The sequence below is a fragment of the Chroicocephalus ridibundus genome, chromosome 8 (genome assembly GCF_963924245.1).
Source record: "Chroicocephalus ridibundus chromosome 8, bChrRid1.1, whole genome shotgun sequence".
NCBI classification, from domain to species: domain Eukaryota; kingdom Metazoa; phylum Chordata; class Aves; order Charadriiformes; family Laridae; genus Chroicocephalus; species Chroicocephalus ridibundus.
This window is the reverse complement of record NC_086291.1, coordinates 48,968,717-48,993,581: the sequence shown is the minus strand read 5'-3', so window position 1 is coordinate 48,993,581 and position 24,865 is coordinate 48,968,717. Positions and strand designations below refer to the sequence as shown.

General features: G+C 39.9%; 2 protein-coding genes across 2 annotated transcripts; one reads left to right on the top strand and one right to left on the bottom strand.

Annotated features, from left to right (window-relative positions):
• Positions 1–52: 52 nt before the first annotated feature.
• On the bottom strand, positions 53–12,371 carry LOC134520207 (cytochrome b-c1 complex subunit 2, mitochondrial). The gene is made up of 14 exons (XM_063345283.1): positions 12,211–12,371; positions 10,574–10,666; positions 10,297–10,446; positions 8,974–9,038; positions 7,924–7,980; positions 7,440–7,564; positions 5,876–5,973; positions 5,398–5,455; positions 5,136–5,231; positions 4,040–4,239; positions 3,690–3,770; positions 3,032–3,108; positions 1,136–1,289; positions 53–299 (listed from the first exon to the last, which is right to left on the bottom strand). The coding sequence occupies exons 1-14, from the start codon at positions 12,244–12,246 to the stop codon at positions 216–218; spliced, it is 1,374 nt and encodes a 457-aa protein (XP_063201353.1). The 5' UTR covers positions 12,247–12,371; the 3' UTR covers positions 53–215.
• Positions 12,372–12,665: 294 nt separating this feature from the next.
• On the top strand, positions 12,666–24,404 carry CRYM (crystallin mu). Its single transcript, XM_063345285.1, has 8 exons — positions 12,666–12,970; positions 13,253–13,403; positions 14,449–14,511; positions 16,659–16,760; positions 17,776–17,959; positions 20,335–20,456; positions 21,293–21,377; positions 22,023–24,404. The coding sequence occupies exons 1-8, from the start codon at positions 12,798–12,800 to the stop codon at positions 22,085–22,087; spliced, it is 945 nt and encodes a 314-aa protein (XP_063201355.1). The 5' UTR covers positions 12,666–12,797; the 3' UTR covers positions 22,088–24,404.
• The last annotated feature ends 461 nt before the right edge of the window (positions 24,405–24,865 follow it).

Sequence of the window (24,865 nt, the reverse complement as noted above, 5' to 3'; positions counted from 1 at the left end):
CAGACTTATCAGTATTAGACACCATTTTCAGTGGAAAAAACTAAACACAAAATGTATGAACTCAGCACTTTATTTGATGAGTGCAAGCCCACAATTACTCCAGATTAAATTTCTGAAAGAAATGAATTCATAAATAACAAGTTAGTAGTAATTTATTTAGAACATAGGTGACTTAGAGCTCAGGTCCATCTTGAATCCGCATCCCAGTTTTGCTTTTACAACTCATCAAGAAAAGGAGTATTTCCCAAATCCCCACTAGCTGCCATTGATTTCTTCCCATTGACAAACTTCTTTGCAGCCTGAAAATAAATCAGAAATATGGATATAAGGAAATATTCACTACAACACAGTTTATCTTGCTGCTCATAGCCTCAGCTTCAAGTTACTAAAACAAACGAGTCCCAACAATACTATAGTACATGACATAAATAATTTTCCTTTTGCTGTCTAAACTTCCTTACTTCTAATCCAGTTCCTTGTTACTTTATAATCTAAACAGAAACGTCAGAATGACAGTCAGATATAAAAGGCATAAATTCTTTGAAAATGGTTATTCCTAGAATAATTATTAGACCACAAGATACAGTGGATCTCTCCTTACTACTAAATCTATTGCTAGTTGCTACTGCAACACAAATTACTGGTGACTGTGAAAAAACAAGTTTTCTATGTTAGAATTTCTCTTACTGATGGATTTCTGTATGAAGTTTGCTTCAAGTATAAGTAACGTGATAATTCGGAAGAGCAATGCAGTTATGTTAATTTATCATTAAGCACACTAAATATTCTAGACTCAAGAATCCTAAAAGCCTTGACACACAAGTGCCTGCACTGTAACTAATATCAACTTTTCCATGAATACTAACTGGTGGTTTTGGTAAATTTAAGTGAAGTGGACAAGAATTTCACATACTCAGCTATACTAGTTTTCCAGTGTAAAGGATTAAAGGGTCTTCTGTTAATAAAGTAAGTGAAGACATCAAAAGATAGCCAGCTGGGATTTGTGAGTGAGTTGCTTTTTTTGAAGATAGTATACGTGTGTGTTTACAAACATGCACAAATGAGCACCAGTTTTGTACAAAAACAACCTTACACTGTGATTAAGGAACACCTGTAGATGCCGACACATACTTACATTCACAACATCAGCAGTGGCTACAGAGTCGATTTTTTGAGCAACAACAGATGGTGATGTGTGTGTGCCAGAAACCAGTGACTCGGAGCCAATTTCATTCAGTAACCCTTCTGCAGTCTCCACTGACATCAAATAGGTGGCTTTCAGCTGATTTCTGCCATCAAACAAAGCATTAAGGCTGAGTGAGCATCTAAGTCCTGTTATTACCTTTCCCACCGCCCCGTACAATGAGTTTTTGGTGCTTTTTAAGTTTTCAAGATTCCTCTCCATTTTGAAGTATTTTCAAGTATGGAAGGGTTCTGTAGTTAGAGAAGAGGCACCACAAATAGACTAAGCATGACAATGACAGGGTACTTGAACACCTACCCTACTGCCTTGGAATGATCAGCCACCCTGCACAGTCAGACGATCTCTAGTTCAGAATTTGTTTCTGTTTGAAGTAACTAATGCAGGTAACCCCAGGAATTAGACAAGCTAATCTATCAAGTTTAAAGATTAGGTTTAAAATTTATTCCAGTTTCTAATCAAGAACAGATGTATGCAGAGCAATTTTGTCGTAAGCAACAAAGAAGCAATGAATGTAAATGGTTAGGCTCCTTGTGCAATAAATAGTTCCATGTTCTGTTAAAAGACAGCAAGTTTATACTGCTTCTTCTGTTTCACGCAGTCTCATTGCTACGTATGAAAGTCTTATTTTTATAAGCTATTCTTTTATTATTTTTTAAAAGTCAAGGTGGTAAAAAATGGCTTATTCCAATAGATTATGACTAAATAGCTTAGTATTTCTGACTGCATTGCAAGATTCTGCAAATATCACTGACCTTGAATTTGTTTTTTGAGGTTTTTCTTTTTTTTGGGTCACTAAAGCAAAAAGGGCATTATAGAAAATACATGAAACCACTCCAGAAGGGAAACGCGGAAAAAAAAAAAAAAAAGCCACAGCACTGTGTGTAACACCCTCATACTAGACAGCTTTGTTACAAAAAAAAAAACAACCCCCAAACAGCACAAAACGAAACAAACTCACAACACAAAACTAATAATGCCAAATATAAAGGTCCAGAATTCACCATTTAGCTACTAGTGACTAAGGCAGAGCCAATCATGTCTAGGTTATCACGTTTTGTGTAATCAAGCTTTATGTGGAGTCTTGTAAGTATTTTATGTATACAACAGACTATTTTAATTTTGCTACTTGAGTAAATTTGTATTATATTGTTGTATTGCACAACTAGAGTTTCAGAGGCTCAATGCAGTTTAACACTGCTTTGAGACCAATCACCAACTAATGTGCACGACCCTTTATAAATTAGAAACCCTCAAACTTTGTTGGTATTACTGCATCTCTAATAGAAATTTTACCCGTTTCAAATATTCCTAGGGGCATGTATTTCAAGCACTTGGGATGTAACATAACTAATTCAGTGCTTTACACTTGCAGACCTTCATTACTACTATTCTTTGAAGATGCTGAAAATGGCTTGATGTAATTGTTTTGGGAATTGCTGCAGTGCAACTGTAAAGGGAATTACCTAAATAATGCAATTTAGGATTCCAATTTGAATACGTCTTAATACTACACAGTATGATTAAAATGACAGCATCTGCTGATACTTGCTAATTCCTTACATTGAAAAGAGTTTTCAGAAAACATTAACACTTGTCTAACAAGTTTCTATTAGGAAATACCACTAGCAGAGAATCAGTGCAGCTTTGAAAAAAAGAGTATTGACAGTGCTTCAGTTTAATGCAGGAAAGCCAGCAGTTCCCCATGGAAATAATTACAGGACAACGATAAACTTTGCTGTATGGAATAGTCTTAAGTGTTTGACAAGTAGCTACATGTTAAGAAACTTCTCTTTACAACACACACCATTTTTGTCTTTGCACACTTACTTTGCCTTTTTGACATCGTCATCGGTGATGCTACCCTGAGCAACTGCCTTTATCTGGTTCAAAGCAGCTTTAATTACCTGAGGAAAATTAAATCATTTAAGACTTCTTCCCACATTAAATTTCAACATGTTCTTTCTTATTATCTGACAGAAACTTCAGGGGAGAGCAGTTTGAGAGTGCCAGGATTGTCTGCCTGAACTGAATTCTGAACAGCTTTATAACAAAACTAAAAACACTGTAATAAATGCCAAAGTGAGACACAACAAACAGTGCGGATTTAAATGGCATCATCACATTAATTAGTATGGTCTCACCGTTTTTCATGAGAGTATTCAGTTCTGCCAGCTTCAAGAGCCAGCACATCCCTCACGCTATGCCTAGGCTTATACACGTAAATCAGCAGTTACAGTCAGCAATTCAAGGTATTTTACTAGCTCTAGTTTGTATTAGGTATTTGTACTTCCCAGAAAGCAAGTCTCATTCCCAACTTACAGAGCTATGTCATAACCGAACATGCAGCATTCTTATAAAAGAAACCAGATGAATTGACTCTTCTAGATGAATCAACTTTTTTTTAGATTAATTAGTCACAATCTCAAATCAAAACACTAGTTTGTGGGTTATGTTTTTAATACTTAAGTTCTAATCAGCAACTCACCTCCCCAGCATTTGGAGCCTGGGATATGGTATAAACCCCAAAGAGCCCAGAATCAGAGTAATTAACATTAAATGCGGAAGCCTGCAAAACAAACATCATCAGCAACTGTTTCAAGTATCAGAACAGCTCAGCATGAAGCACAGGAAAACTACTAGGATCTACAATACTGTAATTCAGGAAGCTAAACTCCCACCATGCAGAGGAAAGATCAGATTGGAAGGCCTTCTCTGAAATATTGTTAACTTGTGCAAGAATGAACTAACTGAGATCCTAACTGGAGGTAGTAATCTCTCAAAGGGTAACATGCATTTTACTTAAAATACTAGAGTACAGCATCCCTTTGAACTTACATCAAATGGCTGGGTAGTTGCTTTAGCAATACCCTGGGACAATTTGCTGGTAACATTGCTTCCCCTCTTGATAAGGGGTCCAGCACCTAAAACATGCTGGAGAACACTGAACGCGTTTGCTTCTTCACTTCCAACAGCAGCTCCTTCTGTTACGATAGCAGCATGGACAAGGCTATCACCATTCTGCTCTCTGATTTCTCCTAAAAATACAGTAACAGAATAAAAGGTAATGCAGTGTTCTGTTAGAAATTACTGTACATTCAGAGGTATGGAAAGGAAACATTTCTAGCCGGGAGTTAGCTTCAGAGAGGACCCAGGCTGTGAAGTTACTGCATGTCCACTCAGGAAGACAGCAAGAAGCTATTAATAGGCTGTAGGTCATTTTAATAAGACCTTCACGTTCAAAAATTTTCTTGCAATCACAAAACCAAGTACCTTACTATGCCTTATTTGACCATAAAACCATAAAACAATAAATGATGATAAAACTCAGTAAGTCTCCAGGCAACAAATATCCAGAAAAGTAGCATACCTTCTGTTCATAGTAATATTTATCCTGTTTTATAGAAACTGAAGTTATTCCAGTCAAATATTAAATGTTGGAAACTTTTTTCCCCCATCTATTTACAGAGTGATTCGATACGCCAATTAAAGAATAACTATTGGTATTAGTACAAGATACTGCTCTGAAAGAGCTAAGCATTGCTTTGTTTTTAATGAAAGACTTATGACATTGTAACAGATCTTCCCTAAAAAGAAAGCCTACCACCACTTCTAGATAGTCCATACTCTATTCTTAAGGAAATCTTCCCAAAAATGACAAAAGAAACCATATACCAGCTTGCTTTTCACTTTATGGAATAAATGATCTTGCAGGTAAAGCTTTGTTGGACGTATGAGTTCAGTTTTATCCCAGAAGTTTCCATGGTGGGGAGTAAGCCTCTGCTTATTTAGATGGGAGATGCCTCTGAACTGTCACTTTCCATGTACAGCATTTAGTACAACTGTACAGTTTTCAGTTGCAAATTTTAGTAATAGTATATTTATAATAAACAGAAAATCAGTCATTCAGAACAAATACAAGAAACATACTTACCCCCTCGATAGACAGCCTTTGCACTCGAAATACCAGCTCCACTTCGGATATTTAGAAAGTGCTCTGCAACTTGCTTTAAGTCAGAGTGCTTTACACCTGCAATACAATAGTTTATTCCAAGTAACATAATGGCACTGAAAAGCTACAGCAGTTACATAAAAGTGTTTTAAGTGTACTGTAACATTTTACTTCTACAGAGAACTCAAACCTCTACAGTAATTTTCCCTTATGAATTGCAGCATCCATTAAAGAACATACATACCTATTCCTACAAGAGCCATTCTCGCACTGGTGAAATTGTTCTGTACAAAATGGTGAAGCTGCAACAGCAAATTCACGTTAGGGTATTTTGTATAAAGAACGGCAAATGTGTTTCTGACATCCACTGTTCAGCCTTATACTTCTTAACGCAGCAAACTCCAATGCTTCCAAAAGGAACTGTCTACAGAATAGCATTTTACGGATTCTTCAGTGACAACTACAAAACCCTTTTATACAAGAAGACTTGCATTTCATTGACAGTCTTCCTATCAACAAAAACCCACTGACATCAACCACCTCTCTAAACATGAACGTGAGTTCTGTATCCAGTAGTAAAAGCTGCATAGAAACAAATTATTTTAATATGATACTAATATGATAGTAAATACTGACTGTATATTTATAAATTTATTTTCTCTCTCATCTAGCCTTGATAAAGAAACTGAAACAGATTTATAACACAACACAAACAAACGTACCTGCTCAGAAGTAATTTTTCCAATTGTGTAATCTGGACAATATAAGGGGTTTGCCAGAGCATTCTTATAAGCTGCAGCATGCAAGTTTTCCAGCACTCCTAAGAGGAACAAAGTTTCAGCAATGACGGTTAATGTAAGAGCCACTTCTAACAAAGATATGATTATGAATGAAACTAAATGTTACCCCAGTGAAACAGAGCTGTAGTCCACTTGAAGGACTACAAAATCTGCAAAAGCAGGTCTGGAATAATCCAATACACATAGAAGTTTCATCCAAATCCTTAGGCAACAGAATCTGGTCTGAGGGCTTCTATTCTTTTGTAACTTATTTGAAAAAAAAAAAAAATCTAATAACTTGCATATGCTCAAGACTTTTTGGCCTCAACAGCAAGCTATAAATGCAGTCACTGTGTGGGAGAGGGGGAGCAGTAGAAAACAACAACAAGCCCCAACATCCTTTTAATTAGTTTCAGAATCATCATCTTTACTGTATGCACCCCTTCTTGAGCTTGAGAAAGAACAGGCTGTTTATAATACTATTTGTAGCTTTGTGTGATATCTCATCTCCCTCCCTGTTCTGGTGAAGGATGCTAGTGTCTTCAATTCCCTTCTCATTAGTTTTTTCTTGCATCCAATAGCATTCTACTCATTCCTGTTTGATAGTCTCAAAATATTCTCAAGAGAAAGATGACACTCATTTCTTCATAGTTCTGATTCTGAACATAACTGTAACTGAAAATATGAAATTACTAAGAAACCAACCTGTAGTTGACACAAGTTTAAAAAACAAAGATTGTTCTTGATTCTGATTTAAAAAAATATTAGTGCTTCAATATAAGCCAAAGATTTTACAAAGCCCAACATTGCAGTGTCACCTTTAATGGGTTATGAAGGTGAGCACGCTTCACAGAGTAGCATAAATGATGTTTATCGTGCAGAACTACCTGGGTGAACTTGGATGATTAGAGTTAACTAATACAAGATATACTGGAATAGGCTTGATTTGGCTGAGGCTTTGTGGTTTTTTGTTGGTTTTTTGTTTGTTTTTAAATCCAGAAACCTAAATTTATAAACCTAAAACTGGAATCCATTTTCAGTGTAATGAAAATACATATTATTTTACACCAAAATAACCATACAAATTCAAGAAGTCTTTTGTAGAATACTGTTTCCACATCGATGAGTAATACCTAAATATTGTTCTCAGAACACAAGCTGCTGCAAATATATTGCCAACAACAATCATGAATTGCATGTTCTTTGGTTGTACTTCAAAAAAATTAAAAAGGTAAAATGAAAGCTGTCAAGGAGAATGGTGTAAGTTGTTTTCAGCACAGTATTTGCTAAACATTGTTATGGACAGGCTGGAAAAACATCTGGATTTATAAAAAAAAAGTTCCAAAGTTCCATAACAACAGAAAGACCATACCTATTAACAGGAAAAAGCTGAAAAATGAAATGGTCATGTGACAGTGCAAAAGGGAAACTGTTTTTTTTTTCCAAGGTTTTTAATTTTGAAGAAACTCCCATGAAGCACATGCAGCAGATCAGAAAACACACTTACCAACTTGAGGATTCTGAAATGCGATTGCTTTGTCAACTTTTAATCGTGGCTGAAGATCAGCTACTTCCCATGGTCTGAACTCTGATGCCGTGGTAACATTAAGAAGGTACTCCATTACTGTGTCGCTAGGTAAAAAAAGTAACAGAGGCATTAAATGCAACAGAAGTATCATGTATTTCTTTTGAAGTTCAAAGCAATTTAAACTAATCTGTAAGTAACACACTAACAACAAAATATATCACTTGAGCCAGAGTAGTTATGAGCACTGCTGTAGACAGTATAAGAATTCAACTTCAATTCCATAGTATTTGTATGCTCAGTAACATGATACAGAAGCTGAAGATTAATACAGTAATTTATTGGTTAACTTCAGACATGAAAATAGGTATTACTCCTACCCTGTAAAATGATAGGTCTCTACTTTACTGCAGAACAGTTTGTAAAGAAAGCAATAATTCAGTTTACAGCATATCTAAATACCTACACGTAGTCACGCAGGCATTCAACAGAGTAAGTCATTTTCTCTCTTGTTGAGTACACACTAAATGAGAAAAAAAATACAAAATCCATTTCAGCAGAGAACATAGAATTAGATTTTCACACATATTCCCCATTGATTGAATTCGTCAGCAAGATATTGACTGGAATACCCAGCTAACCTTAAATCTGCTTGAGATGACTGCTTAAAGGAGTGATAATACACACGCAACAGAAACAGACATAACTAAAACTCCTATCTTAAGTATTCAAGTAATAACAAGTGTATTGTGACCATCAGAATTTAAGATACCCTGATAATTCAAGGTAAAACAACAAAAAAGACTGAATAGCAAAACTTGAATAATAGTGTGTGTATGTATTACAAGCCAATTTAGAAATTATTCTGTTTGGGCGGAAAACATAGTTGGTCTTTTCCACTTGCTTCAACATATTTGTGATTAACAGGAACAAAAAAAGGGTAGAGTCTTAAATCATACAAAACACTGCTTTTAACCAAATTCTATATAAAACAATCTTATTGGACTATTTCAAGATATATTGCAACAAAGCAGGTACAGTGAGATCCCTCTTCTATTTCTCTTAGGCTTGTTTTCTAGGCTTTAAACTCTCAAATCATGAAAGCCAACTACTGTCTGAATTGTTCCCAAAATTGCAGTGTGATCAGCGCTATCCATTCACAAAAGATGGAGGAAAAAAAAAAAAATTCTGACTTCAGGAAGTTTAATCTCAAAGCCTGAAAAGGCAGAAAGAACATTAAGCTTTCTGGACAAATTATGTTTCTTCCAGGTACACAACATTTATATTTTGTTAACTGAAAGGTGTTTGTAAAATACCAGTCATGGGTACACTCTTGAACCTTAATAGAACAAGAAGTACAAAAGACGTTCCTTGTCAATGTTCACTATTCAAATACCCTCACCACGCTGAGCTTATCCGCCTACATATAGCTATGCTTACTGTTTTAAGTTTCCTTTAGTCATACAGCTTGTTTGTGTTTTACCAAGACAGATTATCTTTGTATGTGGTTACAAACCTCAGGCTACCCCCAACAGCTTCAATGCCACGAGTAATCCGGAAAGAAGATGCTCCTTTAGTAGTCTATTTAAAGGGGGGAAAAAAAAAAAAAAAAAAAAAAGGAAAAAGTGCAAATTAAAATTCCAGCTATTTTAAGAACAGATTTGCCTGAGGTTGTTCAGTGCTCAGGCAAAACTGAAACAAGTATCTGTTTATTCATTTATACAGAAGTCATTTTGAAAAGTTGAGCCAGCTTACTGCATCCCTACTCCCAGTCATTTCTATCGTCCTCTCTGATTTTCCACCATAATTGCGCACATATTTGCTCACCAGCCCCATTCTAGAATGATCCCGGTTTGCTTGAACATTTAATAGGATTCTTTGAATTTGATAAGCTTGACAAAACCAGGGCAAGAAATGCATATACACACTATTACGCTGACAGCTCTCTGGGGAAAGCAACATTGGGCAGCAGTTGGGAAGGAGGTAATAAGCAGCTGGGATGTTGTGGGCGTTTTTTTCCTGCCTGAAACTGATGTGGATTAAGCCCATGCAACAGCAGTCAAAAGCGTGTCAGTGGCACTGGATGGCTCTAACTGTCACAGCCTGGCTGGTGCATGAGAGAGGCCATGTTTCCATCTGCAGCTACAGCCTGACAGCGATGGAGATAAACAGGAAAAATGGGAACGGCCACAGTGGGTGAAGCCCATGGGACTTCTAGCCCAACGTCCTGTACCTGACAGCAGCAACAGACGAGGCTATTTAAATATAACATCCCACAACCCATTCAATGGTATTCCTGCAATACCTACAGGAGTTACTCCTATTAGCAACTGTTTAACGACCTGCTATCAATGAGTTTGATTCTTTTTTGAACCCGCTGATACATATCTGCCTCCACAGCATCTTGTATAACTGAAGCTAGCCATAAAAGACGAAGGGAAAACAAGGAGCATAAAATATCTTGTCAGCAGTAGTAAGAAAAACTATTCAGAAATATTACACGCACAAAATTGAGTTTGTATCAGCCACCCAAATTAACTTTTACTGCAGCTTAAATAACATGGATTATGCGCATAGCTTCATATAGATATATTTTATATGTGTATACTTTAAGACACCACCGGAGAGCATAACTCTAAATAAATATCACTGTTTGTCTTCCAGAAAGTAATGTAGTTTCTTCTGCACTTGAACCAGATAACCAAGAATCAATGTACATTGTTTTCTACATTATAAGATCTCTTACATTAAGTTTTACCATATTGTTTCTCTTTGCAATCATAAACCTTCCACCATCTCATCTACTGCCAACATAATAACAAAGAGAATAAACACCTACCAAATTAGATGCAAGACGAAGCAAGTGAGCAGTTCCCAAGTTACTAGCGGTTTCATATCTGCTGCCTGCTTTAATAAACACACCAATTCTTGAAGCTGGACAAAAATTTTCCAGAGACGCAATAATTAAGCCATTTGGTAGTTTTGTTATCTGTATTAAAAAAAGAAAAAATTTAGTTAAGTCATCCACTGGAAGTACTGTCAAGAGTTGTGCTTTGATTGAGCTTTAAAAGATAAATAAAAAGGAGAAAGAAAAAAATACCAGTATTCATACTGACCTCAAGATCCTCAGACTCTGGAGATAACTTCACTCGTTCTGCAGTTGCTGAGGTTGCAACTTTAGGAGCAACCTTAAGTGAGTAAAGTCTCTTCTACAGGAGAAAGCATAAGAGAATGGATTTCCTGAATTAGTTCATCACATACTCCATTACATAGTGAAAAAGCAACTAATTTAAAGCCGAAAGACAAGGAGCAACTTCCAGCTCCAAAGTAAAAACGGTGATTCCCTTCTAATTCCTCTCATCGTTTTTTACATCACTGTTGGAACCTATGCAATGACTTACCTGAGGTCTCTGAAGTTCAAGAAATAGCACTGTAAAAAAGCTTCCCCCCCCCTCCCCTTTGCGGTTGTACAGTGGACTATATAGTCTGTAGGACCAACGTATAGCAATTAACAAACAGCTACGGCAATCCACATATGCAGAACACAGCTTTGGAGATAACTTTCTAATTTATCAGATCTAAGCAGTTCAACTCCTAAAGAGTCACCTCTGAGAACACCAACCTGTCTACACTGACTGCTGCACACAAAGAGGACACCTATGCAAGTCCCCAAACTGCACAGTTAATAACCAGAAACAGGCCTTCAAATTGAAGAGGTGAACATTGCAAGAGCCTTCCTTTCCATAGCTGGCAACAGAAATGACAAGATTATTGATTTTTGAATCTAAAATGTTATTCCTTTCCACCTTTTTGGAAGTTTTTTATACTTGCCAAATAAATTTATTTATTACTCTTCGTATTAAAAAAGTAACTTCATTCCCATACATCTCAAAGCAAAAAACGAGTGACAGAAACACCACTGCATTCAGTAGTAGGGACACCAATGACATAATTCCCCTTGATTTGCCACAGACTCCGTTCAATGTATCAGTCTAGGAAAAACTCCTTTCTTCCACCACCACTAATTTAAGACACCTAATTTTAACCTTTAAGCCTCCTTATTTATGAATTTCTACTGCATGTCTAAAGCTGACTTATAAACATACTGTGACTCAGAAGACACCATCCCACTCGAGAGAGCATTTCCAGCAGAAACCTAACGCAAACTATATTCCAGCTGTCCGCCGACTCACGGAGCTTTTTAGCAGCAGAACAAGACCTCTGCCCCCTCCACGGCCCCGGGCAAGCCGAGCCCCGCTTGCCAAGGGCACCACCTTGCCACAAGCAGCTAAAGTCTCCCCAGCGATAAAGGGCCCCCTGGGAGATCGCTCCTCCCCTCTCCGGCCGTACAGGCAGACCTGCCTCGTCGGCCGCTGCCGGGAGGGGCCTCATGGAAGCCCCCGGGGAGCATCTCGCCCCGGCAGGAGCTCGCAGACGCGGAGCTGCGCCCAGGCCGCCCCGGGCCCGGCCCGCGGCCTGTCTGACCTTCAGCCCCATAGCCCCGCTCCGCCGTCCGCCCGGCCGGCTCGACCCCGGCCCTGGCCCCCACTCATGCCCCTCGCTGACAGCCCCACAGGCACGAACACAGCCCGCGCGCTCGCCCGCCCGCCCACCGCTGCCCCCCAGCCCGGCTCGCCGCCTCGGGACTGGCCGAGGTCAGGCTCGCCCGCAGCCGCCGGGACCCAGACAACTGCTGCCGCCGCTGTTCTGTGCCTCTCCCCCACCACACACGACGCTTCCGGGTCGCACTCACCGAGAGGGAGCGCGCAACCACCGGGAACCCCTTCATCCTTCGGCGCCCCTCAGCTCGGCCCTGGCGAGGAGAACAAGATGGCTGCCCCGCAGGAAGACTCTGCCTTCCCGGCACGCCCTGCGCCGCGTTCACTGTCTAGCGAGCGAATGCCCAGACTCCACTGCCCGCGCTTCGGATCACCCCCTGAGGGGAGAGCGACACCTCGCGGGCTGCCGGGGCGGCTGCGCGCATGCGCGGAGTGCCACCGCCTCCCGGGTACCGCTCGGGGGCGTGTGACTGTCCCCCCGCCTCGGGTTGCGGGACTCCCGGTGCTGCCGCGGGCTGCGGGGAACCCTCAGTAAATCACCCCGGCAGAGCCACTTCGCAGCCGCCTCCCCTCGCGGCGCTGCCTGAGGCGGCCTGGCGGCGGTGGTGGGCGGCGGTGCCTGAGGGGGCGCAGCCGTGCCCGTGAGGGGAGCGGGGTGGGCCGCGGGGCGGGCGGTGGCGGGGCCGGGCCGGGGGGCGGTGACTGCCTGCCGAGTACTTAGCGGCGGTGCGGGGCGGTACGCGGTACCCGCAGCTCGTGTCTTATCCGGCCGGTGGTCGCCATGGGCTCGACTCCGCCCGTCTTCATCGGCGCCGAGGAGGTGGAGAAGCACCTGCACCGTGCCAGCCTCCTGCTCCCGGCGCTGGAGGCCGCCCTAGCCAACTTCTCGGCCGGCGCGGCGGGAGGGGTCGTGCAGCCCGTGCGCACGGTGGTGCCGGTGCACCGGCACGGCGGGTGAGGCGGGCGGGCGGGCGGCGGGGCAGGTGGGGCGGGCGCCGCGAGGGGCGGCCTGGAGGAGTCCCGGGCAGGGCAACACCGGCGGGAGGAGGTGCGGCTCCGCGGGAGCAGGGGTAGCGGTAATGGAAGGGGCGGGTTGAAGCAATTAGGGCGTCAAAAAAAGTCGGTAGTACCGAGTTACTGATAAACGGGTCAGTAGCCGTTCGGTGTTAACCGCGCCGGTGGCTGTAAGCTGCCGTGCTAAAGGTACATAAGTAACGTAAGTAATTTTCTTACAAGGTTCCTAGGAGTTATGCCTGCTTACAGTGCTGCGGATGATGCTCTGACAACTAAGTTGGTGACTTTCTATGAGCACAAGAAGGATTCCTCTGTCCCTTCTCACCAAGCGACAGTTCTCTTATTTGACCCAAGAAATGGCTCTTTAAAAGCTGTGAGTTTCATGTGTGCTTCTGCATTCTTCTCTGTTCATGTTCTGCCAGTTCTCCCTTCTGAATCTTAGAAGCTGGAGCTGGTGTAAATTGCACTGAGTTTACTTACATCATCAGTGAAAACGTGTTTGTACCAAATGAGGATTTGGCCTAAAGCATTATGTCTTTCATGTGTGCTAAATTGTACTCTCTCTATTCTTCATGGTTACTTGTGATTTGAAGGGAATCTAATGGCCCACAAGATGACGGGGAAGAAAGAAACGATCAGGAAAAGTTTTTCTTGCATTTGAAAGGAAAAAAACCCAAAGGCTTGCTGAATAAAGACTTGATCTTAAACCATCTTAAGTCTTAATCAAAAGAGTTTCACAATTGGCATCACAGGGAATAGTATTCAGAGCCTGATTATTACTTTTTTCTTTGTTTAAAGAATTTTTTAAGAATGCAGATGATTTGCATTACGCTTTAGTAACAGTGATTATTAAAGGGCAAAAACTGGTCCAGAAAACTATATTGGGCTTTTATTCCAAAACTTTCCAAACTTTTTTAAGCCCCGTAATTAATTTGTATGCAGTAGCTAATACACTTTGAGGCAGGAGGCACTGTGCGTGAGGCACATTGAAGGGATTCCATGGCTCTCTGTCATCCCTTTGTACAGACCAAGACAGTGCAGACTTATGAACCATGGCCAGCTTGCACTGGTCATTGATCTTACTGGAGTGCGGAGTATTGCATTTATGTTGGTCTATTCCCTGCGTTGGAGTGTCAAGGTAATGCAGTGCACAAAGAGCTGCGGGAGTTAGGGGTGGCTCAGCTCTGACCAGTTTTCACTCCATTTGTGCTGGTGGAATGACATGGAAGAACTGGAACAGAGAATCTGCCCAGTTTAAACGTGATTTTATACGGTTTGTAGTTCCTATAATAGTAGTTACTAACTTTTATATTTTTCTGTGCCCTGTAATATCACTTAATTCACAAATGGGATGAAAATGTTTGGTATTTACTTATGTTTTCAGTGTTCACTTCAGTCTGAACTTTTTTTTAAAAAAGGTCTTAGATGGCAGTGTCATTACAGCAAAACGAACAGCTGCAGTTTCTGCAATTGCTACCAAGGTATGTCTTCTGTTTCTTAAATTGGGACAGAATCAGTTAGTGATGTTATATATAAAATAACTAGGGGCCATGATGTAAGTGGCTTTCAGTGCATGTGACTTTTCATCAAATACAGCTTTAAATTTGATTTATGATAATATTTGTATCTTCAGAGATAACTTAAAAATGCAGATTTCTGTTTTGAGTGATGTCTGGCTTTTACACTTTGTGTGTGATTGGAGAAGGAATCTGAGCTATGTTTTTGTGGCTCATTTTGCACACTCTTCTGGGAATTTACTGGGGTGTCTTCCTCTGTCACTTTCTCTTGTGCTTGTCTTAACATGCTCCTTTACAGCTTTGGGTGATGCAGCTGTGTCGATAAATTCAGTTTTGTTTAGATGTACGTTTTCTGCTGTTGGGCCAGGGCAGGTGGGTTGCACTGGACCTGGAGAAAGAGGAAAAATGCACATTTCCGGGGGCAATGTGGGTCCACTTAAGCTAGATGATGCCCAAGATAGATGGATGACTAGTCCAGAGGTGGCTGTCTGTCAGCTTCTCTGTTGTCACTGGAAGTTGTCCAGATGACTGTCCCTCGCTACAGCCATAAATTTCAGTGTCTGAAGACAGGTGAGGCATATCTTGCTGTATGTTGCTTTATATCATTTCAATTTCAGTTGGAAACTATTGGTTTTGAGTCCTTTTTTAAAACTATACTTGTCTGGGCTGCTAATATTGGGAAGAAAGCAAGTAACCATCCATTGCACAGCAGGGTTTTAGTCCTCAACTCAAAGGATGAGGCGACAAGAAGAGGGTCAGAGCTGAAAAATACTTCTGTTTTTCACCCATCAACTTTGCATCAGAATGAAGGGTGAGCTCACTGCTTCATTAGTGTCAGTCTTCATGCCAGTGTGACTCTATCTGTGGTAATAGAGCTAAACTGACACAAAATTGGAGTGAAGAACCTGTCCCCAAGAGCTTCCCCTAGTCCAAGGAACAGAACAATTTACAATGGATTCCTTGGACATGAGGTTATAGGACCTCATTCATCTCAGCCCGTTCTATACTTGTGCAGTTCTGACAGTTTTTACACAGTCAAGGCTCTGCTGGCCTCAAAGGAGCTTGGCTGCTGAAGGGACTTCAAGATCAGATCCTTCATTGTCGTCTGTTTTGGGAGATTTTCAGGAGTGTTTGAGTTTAGCTCATAGTTGTCATCTTGTCCTCTTTATGCTATTTGCTTTTCAAAGACCCATGCTTTTATGCAAGGAACCTTTGAAATCAGTGCTTCGGAGTCCTTAAAAGGAAAACTAAAGAGTTCTTGCTACTGAAAAATAGGATCAATGAGACTTTTTTCAATTTATTTGCAGCAGAATAAGTGTTGTGAGCCTAGACAATTATAAAGCTCTTTATACAAAAGTGAGTGGCCACAGCAAACGCATAAACAAGACACAAGGATAGCTCAGGGCTGGACTCCAGCAGCTCTCTCTTTCCTGTTTGCCAAGTACTAGTGAATCACAGGCAAGAACTAAACCAGAAAACCAAAAGCAGCTACAGAACTGAATTTTAATATTTATTCCCCAGAATCACCCCTATTTTTACAATGCTTGATGCATACATATTATGGCTCTTACAATGCCAAGGTGTGCTTGTGGTATGATTTATGGCTTCAGTGAATTGAAAAAGAAGGTTTAGTGTGGGGCTACTGGGACCAGTTTACCCATGCAGCTACCGCTTTCAGTACTGATAGCTTTGGTATTATAAGCCCTGTTTTCAGCCAGTGCAGAACATCAACACTATGGTTTTACGCTTAATTAGCCACATAGGTGTAATATGTTATACTAATATTAGAGTGTGCTGAGGCTCCAGAATTTGCATTGGCTCATGCCGTTGCATGGTAAGCCCAAATTTCAGAAGTTGGACAACTCAAAACTGAAATTAAGCCAAGATGTACTTGGTGCTATTGACACTAGCTTTTGCATTAAAGAAAATTAAAAATATATATAGCGGTAATTGACTATTGTTTTATATTAATATGAATCAATACTAGCTTTTGCATAAAACATTTTTTTGTTTAAAAGGACTAAGAATACTGCTTTCTTTCGTAATATTTTGATATATATTTGTCATACCTGTTAATACGTTGTCTTTTTTTAATATTTGATACTTTTTAGTTGTTAATGCCAGCTTTTGCAGAAGTGCTGTGCATTTTGGGAGCTGGTGTTCAAGCATATAGCCATTATGATATCTTCACAGAGCTGTTCACATTTAAAGAGGTAATGGACACATCTTAACAGGATATGCTTATTTTTCTCTATTATGTTTCAGGAGCACTTATTATAAATAAAGTACAGCCAATGAAGTTGCATTGGATCTGGCTGAGATGGAGTCAATTTTCCCCATAGCAGCCCTTATAGCGCTGTGCTTTGCATTGGTAGCTAGAAAGGTGTTGATAACAGACCAGTGTTTTGGCTACTGCTAAGCGGTGCTGGCACAGCATCAAGGCTGTCTCTCCAACATTCCTCCCTCACCCAGTAGGCTGGGGACAGGCAAGATCTTGGGAGAGGACATAGCCAGGACAGCTGGCCCAAACTGACCAAAGGGATATTCCATACTGCATGATGTCTGATCAGCAATAAAAGCTAAGGGGTAGGGGTGGGGGCATTTGTTGTTATGATATTTGTCTTCTGCTTTTGGTTTATTAAACTACTTTTATCTTGACCCACAAGTTTTGCCATCTTATTTTCTCCCCCACCCCTGGCCTGCTGAAGAGGGGAATGATAGAGCGGCTTGGTGGGTGCCTGGTGTGCAGCTAAGGCCAACCCACCACAGAAGTTATGAGTTCAATCACATTTTGATTCTGTTTCTATGGAACCCAAGAATGCTCTGAACAGCTGTAGAATTTCTTGCTCAAATGTTGGTTGTATTTTTGAAAAAAAAAAAACGGTGGTAACAAAGTCATTAGTCAGGTGGCTTTTTCTCTCTGAGAAAAATCCTACTGTGTGTGCCGTACTTGGATAAGCTTTCTGTGCTTTTCCCTTAAATATCGGAAATACTTGGATTTCATAAACACAGTTCTACAAGGAGCTGCTGTTCTGGCATCAAAAACCAGTCATTCAAATGCAGCTGCACACACATGAAATTTATTCACTTGTATGATGAGAACATTAAAGGGGAAAAAAACCGCACCTCTAGGATATGTTTAACTATCTACTGAAAACTGAAACAAAGTGTTATGTTTCAGCAAGGACAAATTCTCCAAGCTAATCTGTCTTTTTTTTTTCCTTGAAGGTCAGGATATGGAACCGCACCAAAGAGAAAGCGGTGAAGTTTGCTAATTCAGTTAATGGTCCAGTGCAGGTCTGCTCTTCTGCTCAGGAGGCAGTTACTGGAGCTGATGTGATTATAACTGTCACCATGGCAACAACACCAATTTTATTTGGAGACTGGGTAAAACCGGGTGCCCATATCAATGGTATGCTGTGTTCTCATCATTTAAAGGATACATTTATTATCACACTGTTTAGCATCAAAAACTGTTGAAAAGCAGTACTCGATGCTTCTCAGAATGAACGTGTTTTTGTTGGTTTTTTTCTGGTTTGACTTTTGCCCTCGAGTGAGGACCACTTTTCCCAGCTCTGTCTTCCTGATTGTCTGGAGCCAAAACTCCTGCATATTTCAGCACTGGATGCTTGTGAGAGCATGGGATATGCTTTTTTTTTTCCCTAGTGGTGCATCATCTTTGCCACCATGTTGTCACTTGATGCTCACTTTGCCCTCTGTTTAAATAACCCGTACAAACATGTTATTTCCAAAGTGATTCCTGCTCATTGTCATGTTTCCCTCGTAGTTGTCATCTTCACCCAGTTTTGTAAGTTTCTCTATTTGTTCCTTTTTGGTCTGATCACACTGTGTTATTTTGGTTTTTTTTTTTTCACTTGAGTTTAAAAGATGCAATAACTGAGTTAAGACATTCATAATTTGACCTCTAATTATGTTGAGGTTTGGGGGGCTTTTTTTTTTTTTTGCCTGCCTTGTAATGATGTTACCACACTATTGTTTGGAGTCTCTGGACATGCCCACATTTGTTTATTTTATTAATTGTGGGCCTGGTTCAGATGACCTTGTGCACTTTCCAAATAGCATGGTAATAAGACAAAAGCGACTTGTCAAAGGGAACAATTTAAAGAAAGGTCCCACATTCCAGCGGCATCCTACCAATTTTTCAAACTCAATTTAGTCCTTTGTCATTTAATGTTGTTGTCTGTGTTATGTCACGGCATGGAAGCCAGAAGTACAACTAAAATCAATTAGGGTCTACAGTCACTGAGGCGACACACGCACAAAGACCCCTCTCCTTTCTTTGCCTTTTTTTTCCCCTCCATTGAGGCATTTGTGCTGTTTGAAGAGGCATTCAGGCAACATGGAATTTATTATTCTGTAACAGTTGGACACTTTTGAAAAACATTTGACTACAGTATAACTGGGGTTTTTTAGCTCATAACAAGTTCATAGTAGCCTTGCTGTATTTAGAAGTTGAGCTCATTGGTTTGTTTTCAGTTTCTCCAGGTAAAGGAAAATCCATAATCTGCTTAAGTTTTACTGCTTATAAGGTTACAAGGAGGTAATAGAAGGCTATAGGTTTAAAAATCCTAATTAGTAACATTGAACGCTCTGTCTGCATGTGCAAGTCTTTGTTGCACAATACTTCGGTTCTTATCTGTTCAGGGTAATTGAGGGATTCTTCAAATCTTATTTTTCTCTATGGACAAATAACAAACACAATGTGAATCAAATAAAAGGACTATAAAATTCAGGGAATTTGGTAATGATCTGATGAAAGACAAGGATAATGGACAAAGGGAGGTGACTTTCTTATGCCTCAGCTACCCACAGTCTGCTGACAAGCATATTCTACTGACAAAGCAAATATTGAATGTTTTAGAGGAGCTGTATGGGATGTTAATTAAGTCTGTTTAAAAAAATAAAAAGCAACAAAATCCTATTAATTTGGCGGTTGTGGGAACAGGTTACTGTTTGTCTGCAGAAGAGTTGTAGTCTGTATAACCTTAAGATTATCTTCCTGGAGTTGTGTCACCAAATGATCAAAGTTTATTCTAATGGTGCTTCTGTAAGCAAAAAGAGTAATTATGTCACACATATTTATCGGTGTTGTTTTCAAAGCTGCTGGCAAAGGCTTGTTTTTTGTACCGATCCATAGTTATGCCTATCTTTACATTGTATAGATATGAAGGGCTAAGCAGTGCTGCTTCCCCTTCTCTGTCAGCATTATTCGGAAGGAGTAGTTTGACTAGTGTACCAAAGAGGTGGAAACAGTGCCAGCAAAGAATCTCACTTCTGCTTCCTGAAGAGTTGCGGTTTAATGCTTCAGCAGGCTGAAACGCAAAGGCCAATTGATTCCAGTTGTTCTGGCTGTGCTTATGGGAAATATAAGACTTTTGTCAGCAGCAGCATCTGCATGACTAGAGGTCAAGGATGCTGTACATTTTAATGAGCTGTAATTTGGCAGGTTGGACACAGTGTTGTCCTTCATTGACATCAGTGGGAATTCAGGAGGTTAGCACCTTACAGAAACAGGCCATATATATGTCAGTGTTACAGCGGAGGCCAGGTTGAGAGAAATCCAGGCTTTCTCCCAGTTGCTCAGGCACATCCTGGGTTTTTTTTGTTGTTTTGTTAATCAACATGTCTCCAGTGCTAACATCGGATTGTTTGTATATTACAGTTGCACAATAATGTCCATTGTTACTTCACACATGCCTTTTGGACAAAATGTGGTTTGAATTTTTTTAAATGTTCTTCCCAAGTTCATCAGTTTTGTTGTCTTAGCTGTTGGAGCAAGCAGACCAGACTGGAGAGAGCTGGATGATGAACTGATGAAGAATTCTGTTCTGTTTGTGGATTCCAGAGAGGCTGCTCTTACAGAATCAGGAGATGTTATATTATCAGGGGTAAGACTTCCTTAACTTATGGACTTTATTTTTGTGGCAATTGGCTTGCATTTGAAATGAGTTGGTACTGATGATGTGCTGCACTGAGGCCTTTTAGAACATCAAATGTAGTTGTTAGCACTTTCCAGGCAGAGGCTGAAAGATAAACTGGTTTCAAACTGAGACTTCTGTATGTCTATGCCAAAACCATGCAACCTCTTTATCAGCCATTACATGACACCATATTACAGTAGCATGTTTTCATCATTGGCCTTCGTGAACAATAACAATGTATTGTTTTTGAAAGACCAACGTTTCCTGCAATGTTTGGTACTTGTGTTAAATATTTTTCAAATCTGTTTATTAAAACCTGTAATTTTCTTCCCATAAGATTTCATTGTGATTAACACACAGAAGCCAAGCAGCCAGTCATCTGCAGAAATTTGACAGCTGGGAGTCTTTTAGGTTTAACGGAGTGGTAATTTTGCTCTTTTAATCTTTTTTGCGGAATGAATATGGTTTCCACTTTTGAGGTTTAACATAAGAAGTCCAGATACGGTAAGGTGTGTGGAACCCCTTGTGTTTTATTGGATATGTAACAAGCTATCCATTGCAACTTACTGACTGAGGAAGGTCTGACAGCTGTTGTTCTCTGAAAACCATCCCACTTCTCTGTTTCCTGTCCATTTTTTGTATTATTTTTCTGAATACTGATCTGCTTCAACAGGGAAAGGAATCAGTTCTGGGATAGCAGAACTCGAGGAGTGAGTTCTTTTGAAGTCATGCAGAAAAAAAGTTTTTCTCTTAACATATGTATGGATATTATGTTTTTCTATAAATATGTATTTGTTTTACAGGCAGAGATTTTTGCTGAGCTGGGAGAGGTAGTGAAGGGTACAAAACCAGCCCTGCCTGAGAAAACAACAGTGTTTAAATCACTGGGTAAGAACAACCCCTCCTGTGTACAAGTCTGACAGAAAACAATGCCTTGTTATTTACTAGGTCCCCCATGCGTGGGAAAGCTGCTGATCATCTTCAAAACTGCTGTGGCAATGCACTGTCCAGAAGACACTGGAATGTGATTTGCATTTTCCCTTTTTATTTCCCTTTTTATTTATGTAGCAGGACTGATGTAATGAAAAGTGATAGGGAAGCAAACAAATAATAGGAAGAAATATATTTCCCATTTCACAATTGTTCAACACAAGACTGCAGCGTTTATTAATACAGCTCCAACCCAAATGCCCTGCTGTTATGCCCCTGGAGTCTGTCTGACCTGCAAACAGTGTGGCAATATACTGTGGGGTTGGAGTTGATGTTTTGGGGGAAAGACGTCTGAAAGGGCCAAGTTGCAATAAGAACACCGAAAATTAGATTCATACTGTTACATTAACTTCACATAGCACACCTAACAGTTACATGATGGCTATAAACTTTGAATGCAACACTGTAGGTGTTTGGGATGGGGGAATGATTCCTGTTCCTGTCCAGTTAGGTAATTTCCTGAGTCTTTATATTCCCTTCTGAAGCTAAATTATTTTGTACAGCTGAAGATCTGTTTGAAGGTGACTTTTAATTCTTTTTCAGGGATGGCGGTTGAAGATACAGTAGCAGCAAAATTTGTTTATGACTCATGGTCAGCTGGTAACTAAAGAGAGAAGTCTACAATCACAACGAGGCCAAGAAAATTATTTGCGCTTAGCTTCTTTAGGTCTTTTGTTAATAAGAAAGGCACCAGTCCTATCTGAATGTGGCACTTCTAGAACATTCAAGAATGAAAAGTAAAATTTCAGCAGTAGACTAACTTCTACAGTTTTCTAATGGCAAGTATTGGATACCTGCATTATTACTAATAAATCTGTCTCATCTAACAACAAGTATCAGAGGCTTGCAGTGATACTAACAAGGTTTTTTTTTTTACATATTTTGCTATAGTTGTGGAATCAATGCCTTTCCTCCCTAATTATTTATATAATGGAAGTCTGTGGGTAGATATTTTTTTTTGCGCGAGGTAATTCATACTGGTATACAATATATCAGTTTGGAGAATGGTCTCTGGCGTCATATTTACCTGTGATGGTACTTTAAATGCAACTGTGGGTTTCAGTGCTACACTGACAGTAACCTAGTCTTCAGTCTCCTGGGAACACAGCCCACCCGTGACTCCTGGACATCCCTTCCCTTCCAACTCAGACTGGGATCTGGAGGTCACCATCCTTACTTTTACCCCCCACAATCCCCCTTCCCTGCCGTCAGACCCAATGGTTTTTCATTTAAGAGCACACTCCTGAGTGGGAGTTTATATGAATAATGATGCCTCCCATACAATTAGATTTTTGTCTGTTTTTGTAGAAGACCTGGCTCAGGAAGACTTAAAGTGCAAAAAAAATCAAAGCTAATATTATATACATCTTAACTGGGAGGAAACTATACTCAGTGCCTTCTTTATTACATTCCTGGGTGGGATATTGCCACTTTTGTATTGCAAGGAGTCACCCAAAATGTGAACACTAAAATGTGTTTTGATTTAGTTTATCTATATTCTGTGGGGGGATTTCATTATTTATCTATGTGTTTGTAAGTCCCTTTTGTAAACTGCTTTGAAGGTTGCAACAGTGCAGACTGATTTCAGTAGGATAAACTTAAAGTATGCAGGCAAATATTTTCACCTTAGCTGTACTATGCATCAGTTGGTAATTGTTCTTTTATCCCAGTGGGTTTTTGTTGGGGCAGGAATTTCCATGATCCTTTCTTGGCAGAGGAACCCAGTGATGCTCTACATAAGGAAGAGTTCCAGTTTTGTGCTGTTATGCAACTGCCTTACAAAAGCTTGAGCATCTGCTGAAAAGTAGCTATTGCCCTGGAAACAAATTCCTGTCTCAGGCTAGAGTTGTGCCTTGTGAAATTTTATTTTTACTTACGTATTAATTCATGCAGGTTATTAAGTGTTTCTTCACTTGGAAGGATTAGATGACATGATCATTCTATATTGATGCCAGAAGAATACAGTAGAGCAACAGGAAGGAGGTTCAGAAGCAGTTAGTGTTAAAGCCCTTGATGGTGCATAAGTAAGTATAGAAGAGGTTAATGAGTACAGTGCAGGTATGGCGTAAATAATACTCCAAGTTATAAGCCTTGTGTAATCTAGTTGGAAAATGTAGTAAGTGGCAGAGTTTGTAATTTGCAGAGTTTTAGTATGGAAGACTACCAGACCAGTAAGTGAATAGGGCCAAAGGATGTGTTTGTGTGGGTAGACATCTAACTCCATTGACCTTGTTTATATCAGCAGAAACAAGAACAGAAATTTCACTGTAAGCTTTTGCGTTTTTTTAATTGTAGCAAAATCACCCTTCTATTTTTACTTGTTTTTTTCTTCTGTGTCATTTCTGAAGCATACAGAAATGTATGTGTTGACTTAGCCTGTTACTTCAGCAATGGAGAATTCCACTAGTGTGAGACAAAGGTGACAGCCATCTATGTTCCGTAATTCAAGAGCTATATGGAAACTTGCACTTACAATTTATGACAATATTATCCCAGTTCTGTGCCTGTGCAAAAGAAGGTTTGTAATTTGAAGTGAGACATAGTATTTGGGAAGAAGACAAATACAGTTTTTCACATGGTTCAAATACAATTTTCACATGTACTCTTCTACAGACTGTGCACTTTAAAAGTAGATGGAACTAGTCCAAAAACCTGATTCTGAAAACCCACAGTGTTCTCAACTTTCACTGGCAATAGGAGGTTCTGGGAGCCTGTCCTCAGCATTGTACCTCTGAATTCATGAGGAGGATTCGATTCAATTACAATGAGAGTTGCTTGGGTGCCATCTTTTTTTTTTTTTTTTTTGAGGGGAAATAATAACCTTAATTTCCATGTTTCCTTCTTGTACAAATCGGTCTCAAAGAATTGTATAACTTGCATTTATTTTAAAATTAAATAGATACTGCTGTCTGTCTTTTACTTTCACTTTGTTGTCCATTACTTTTGTTTTGGGTGGGGTTTTTTTTTAAGATGAGGAAGAAAGTATTCAAGTTGTTGCAGTGACTATCAGCAAATGTGACCACTGAATGTAAAGGGGAAAGTAAATTGGGACTGCTTTGCTCCACCGTGATACTCAGTTTTGCAGTCATTATCCCATACTGCACATCCCTTCCTCGTGATGTCTGTTCAGTGTATCAAATCCTTAAGGAAAGAGAATCTTGTACCTGGTAGGACTGTGATCGTGTGAGATCTCATGACTTTATGATTTGGGTTCAGATTGGGCTGTAAGATTGAAACTGCACTGTACAAACGTTACAAAGGAGTCAGATCTGGGATTCACTAATTTAAATACTTCGAATTATAAAAGAAACCGAAGGGGTTGGTGCAAAAATTTGGAAAACAGCAAAGCACATAAGTGGTGAGGAAAAAAAAAAAAAAGAAAAGAA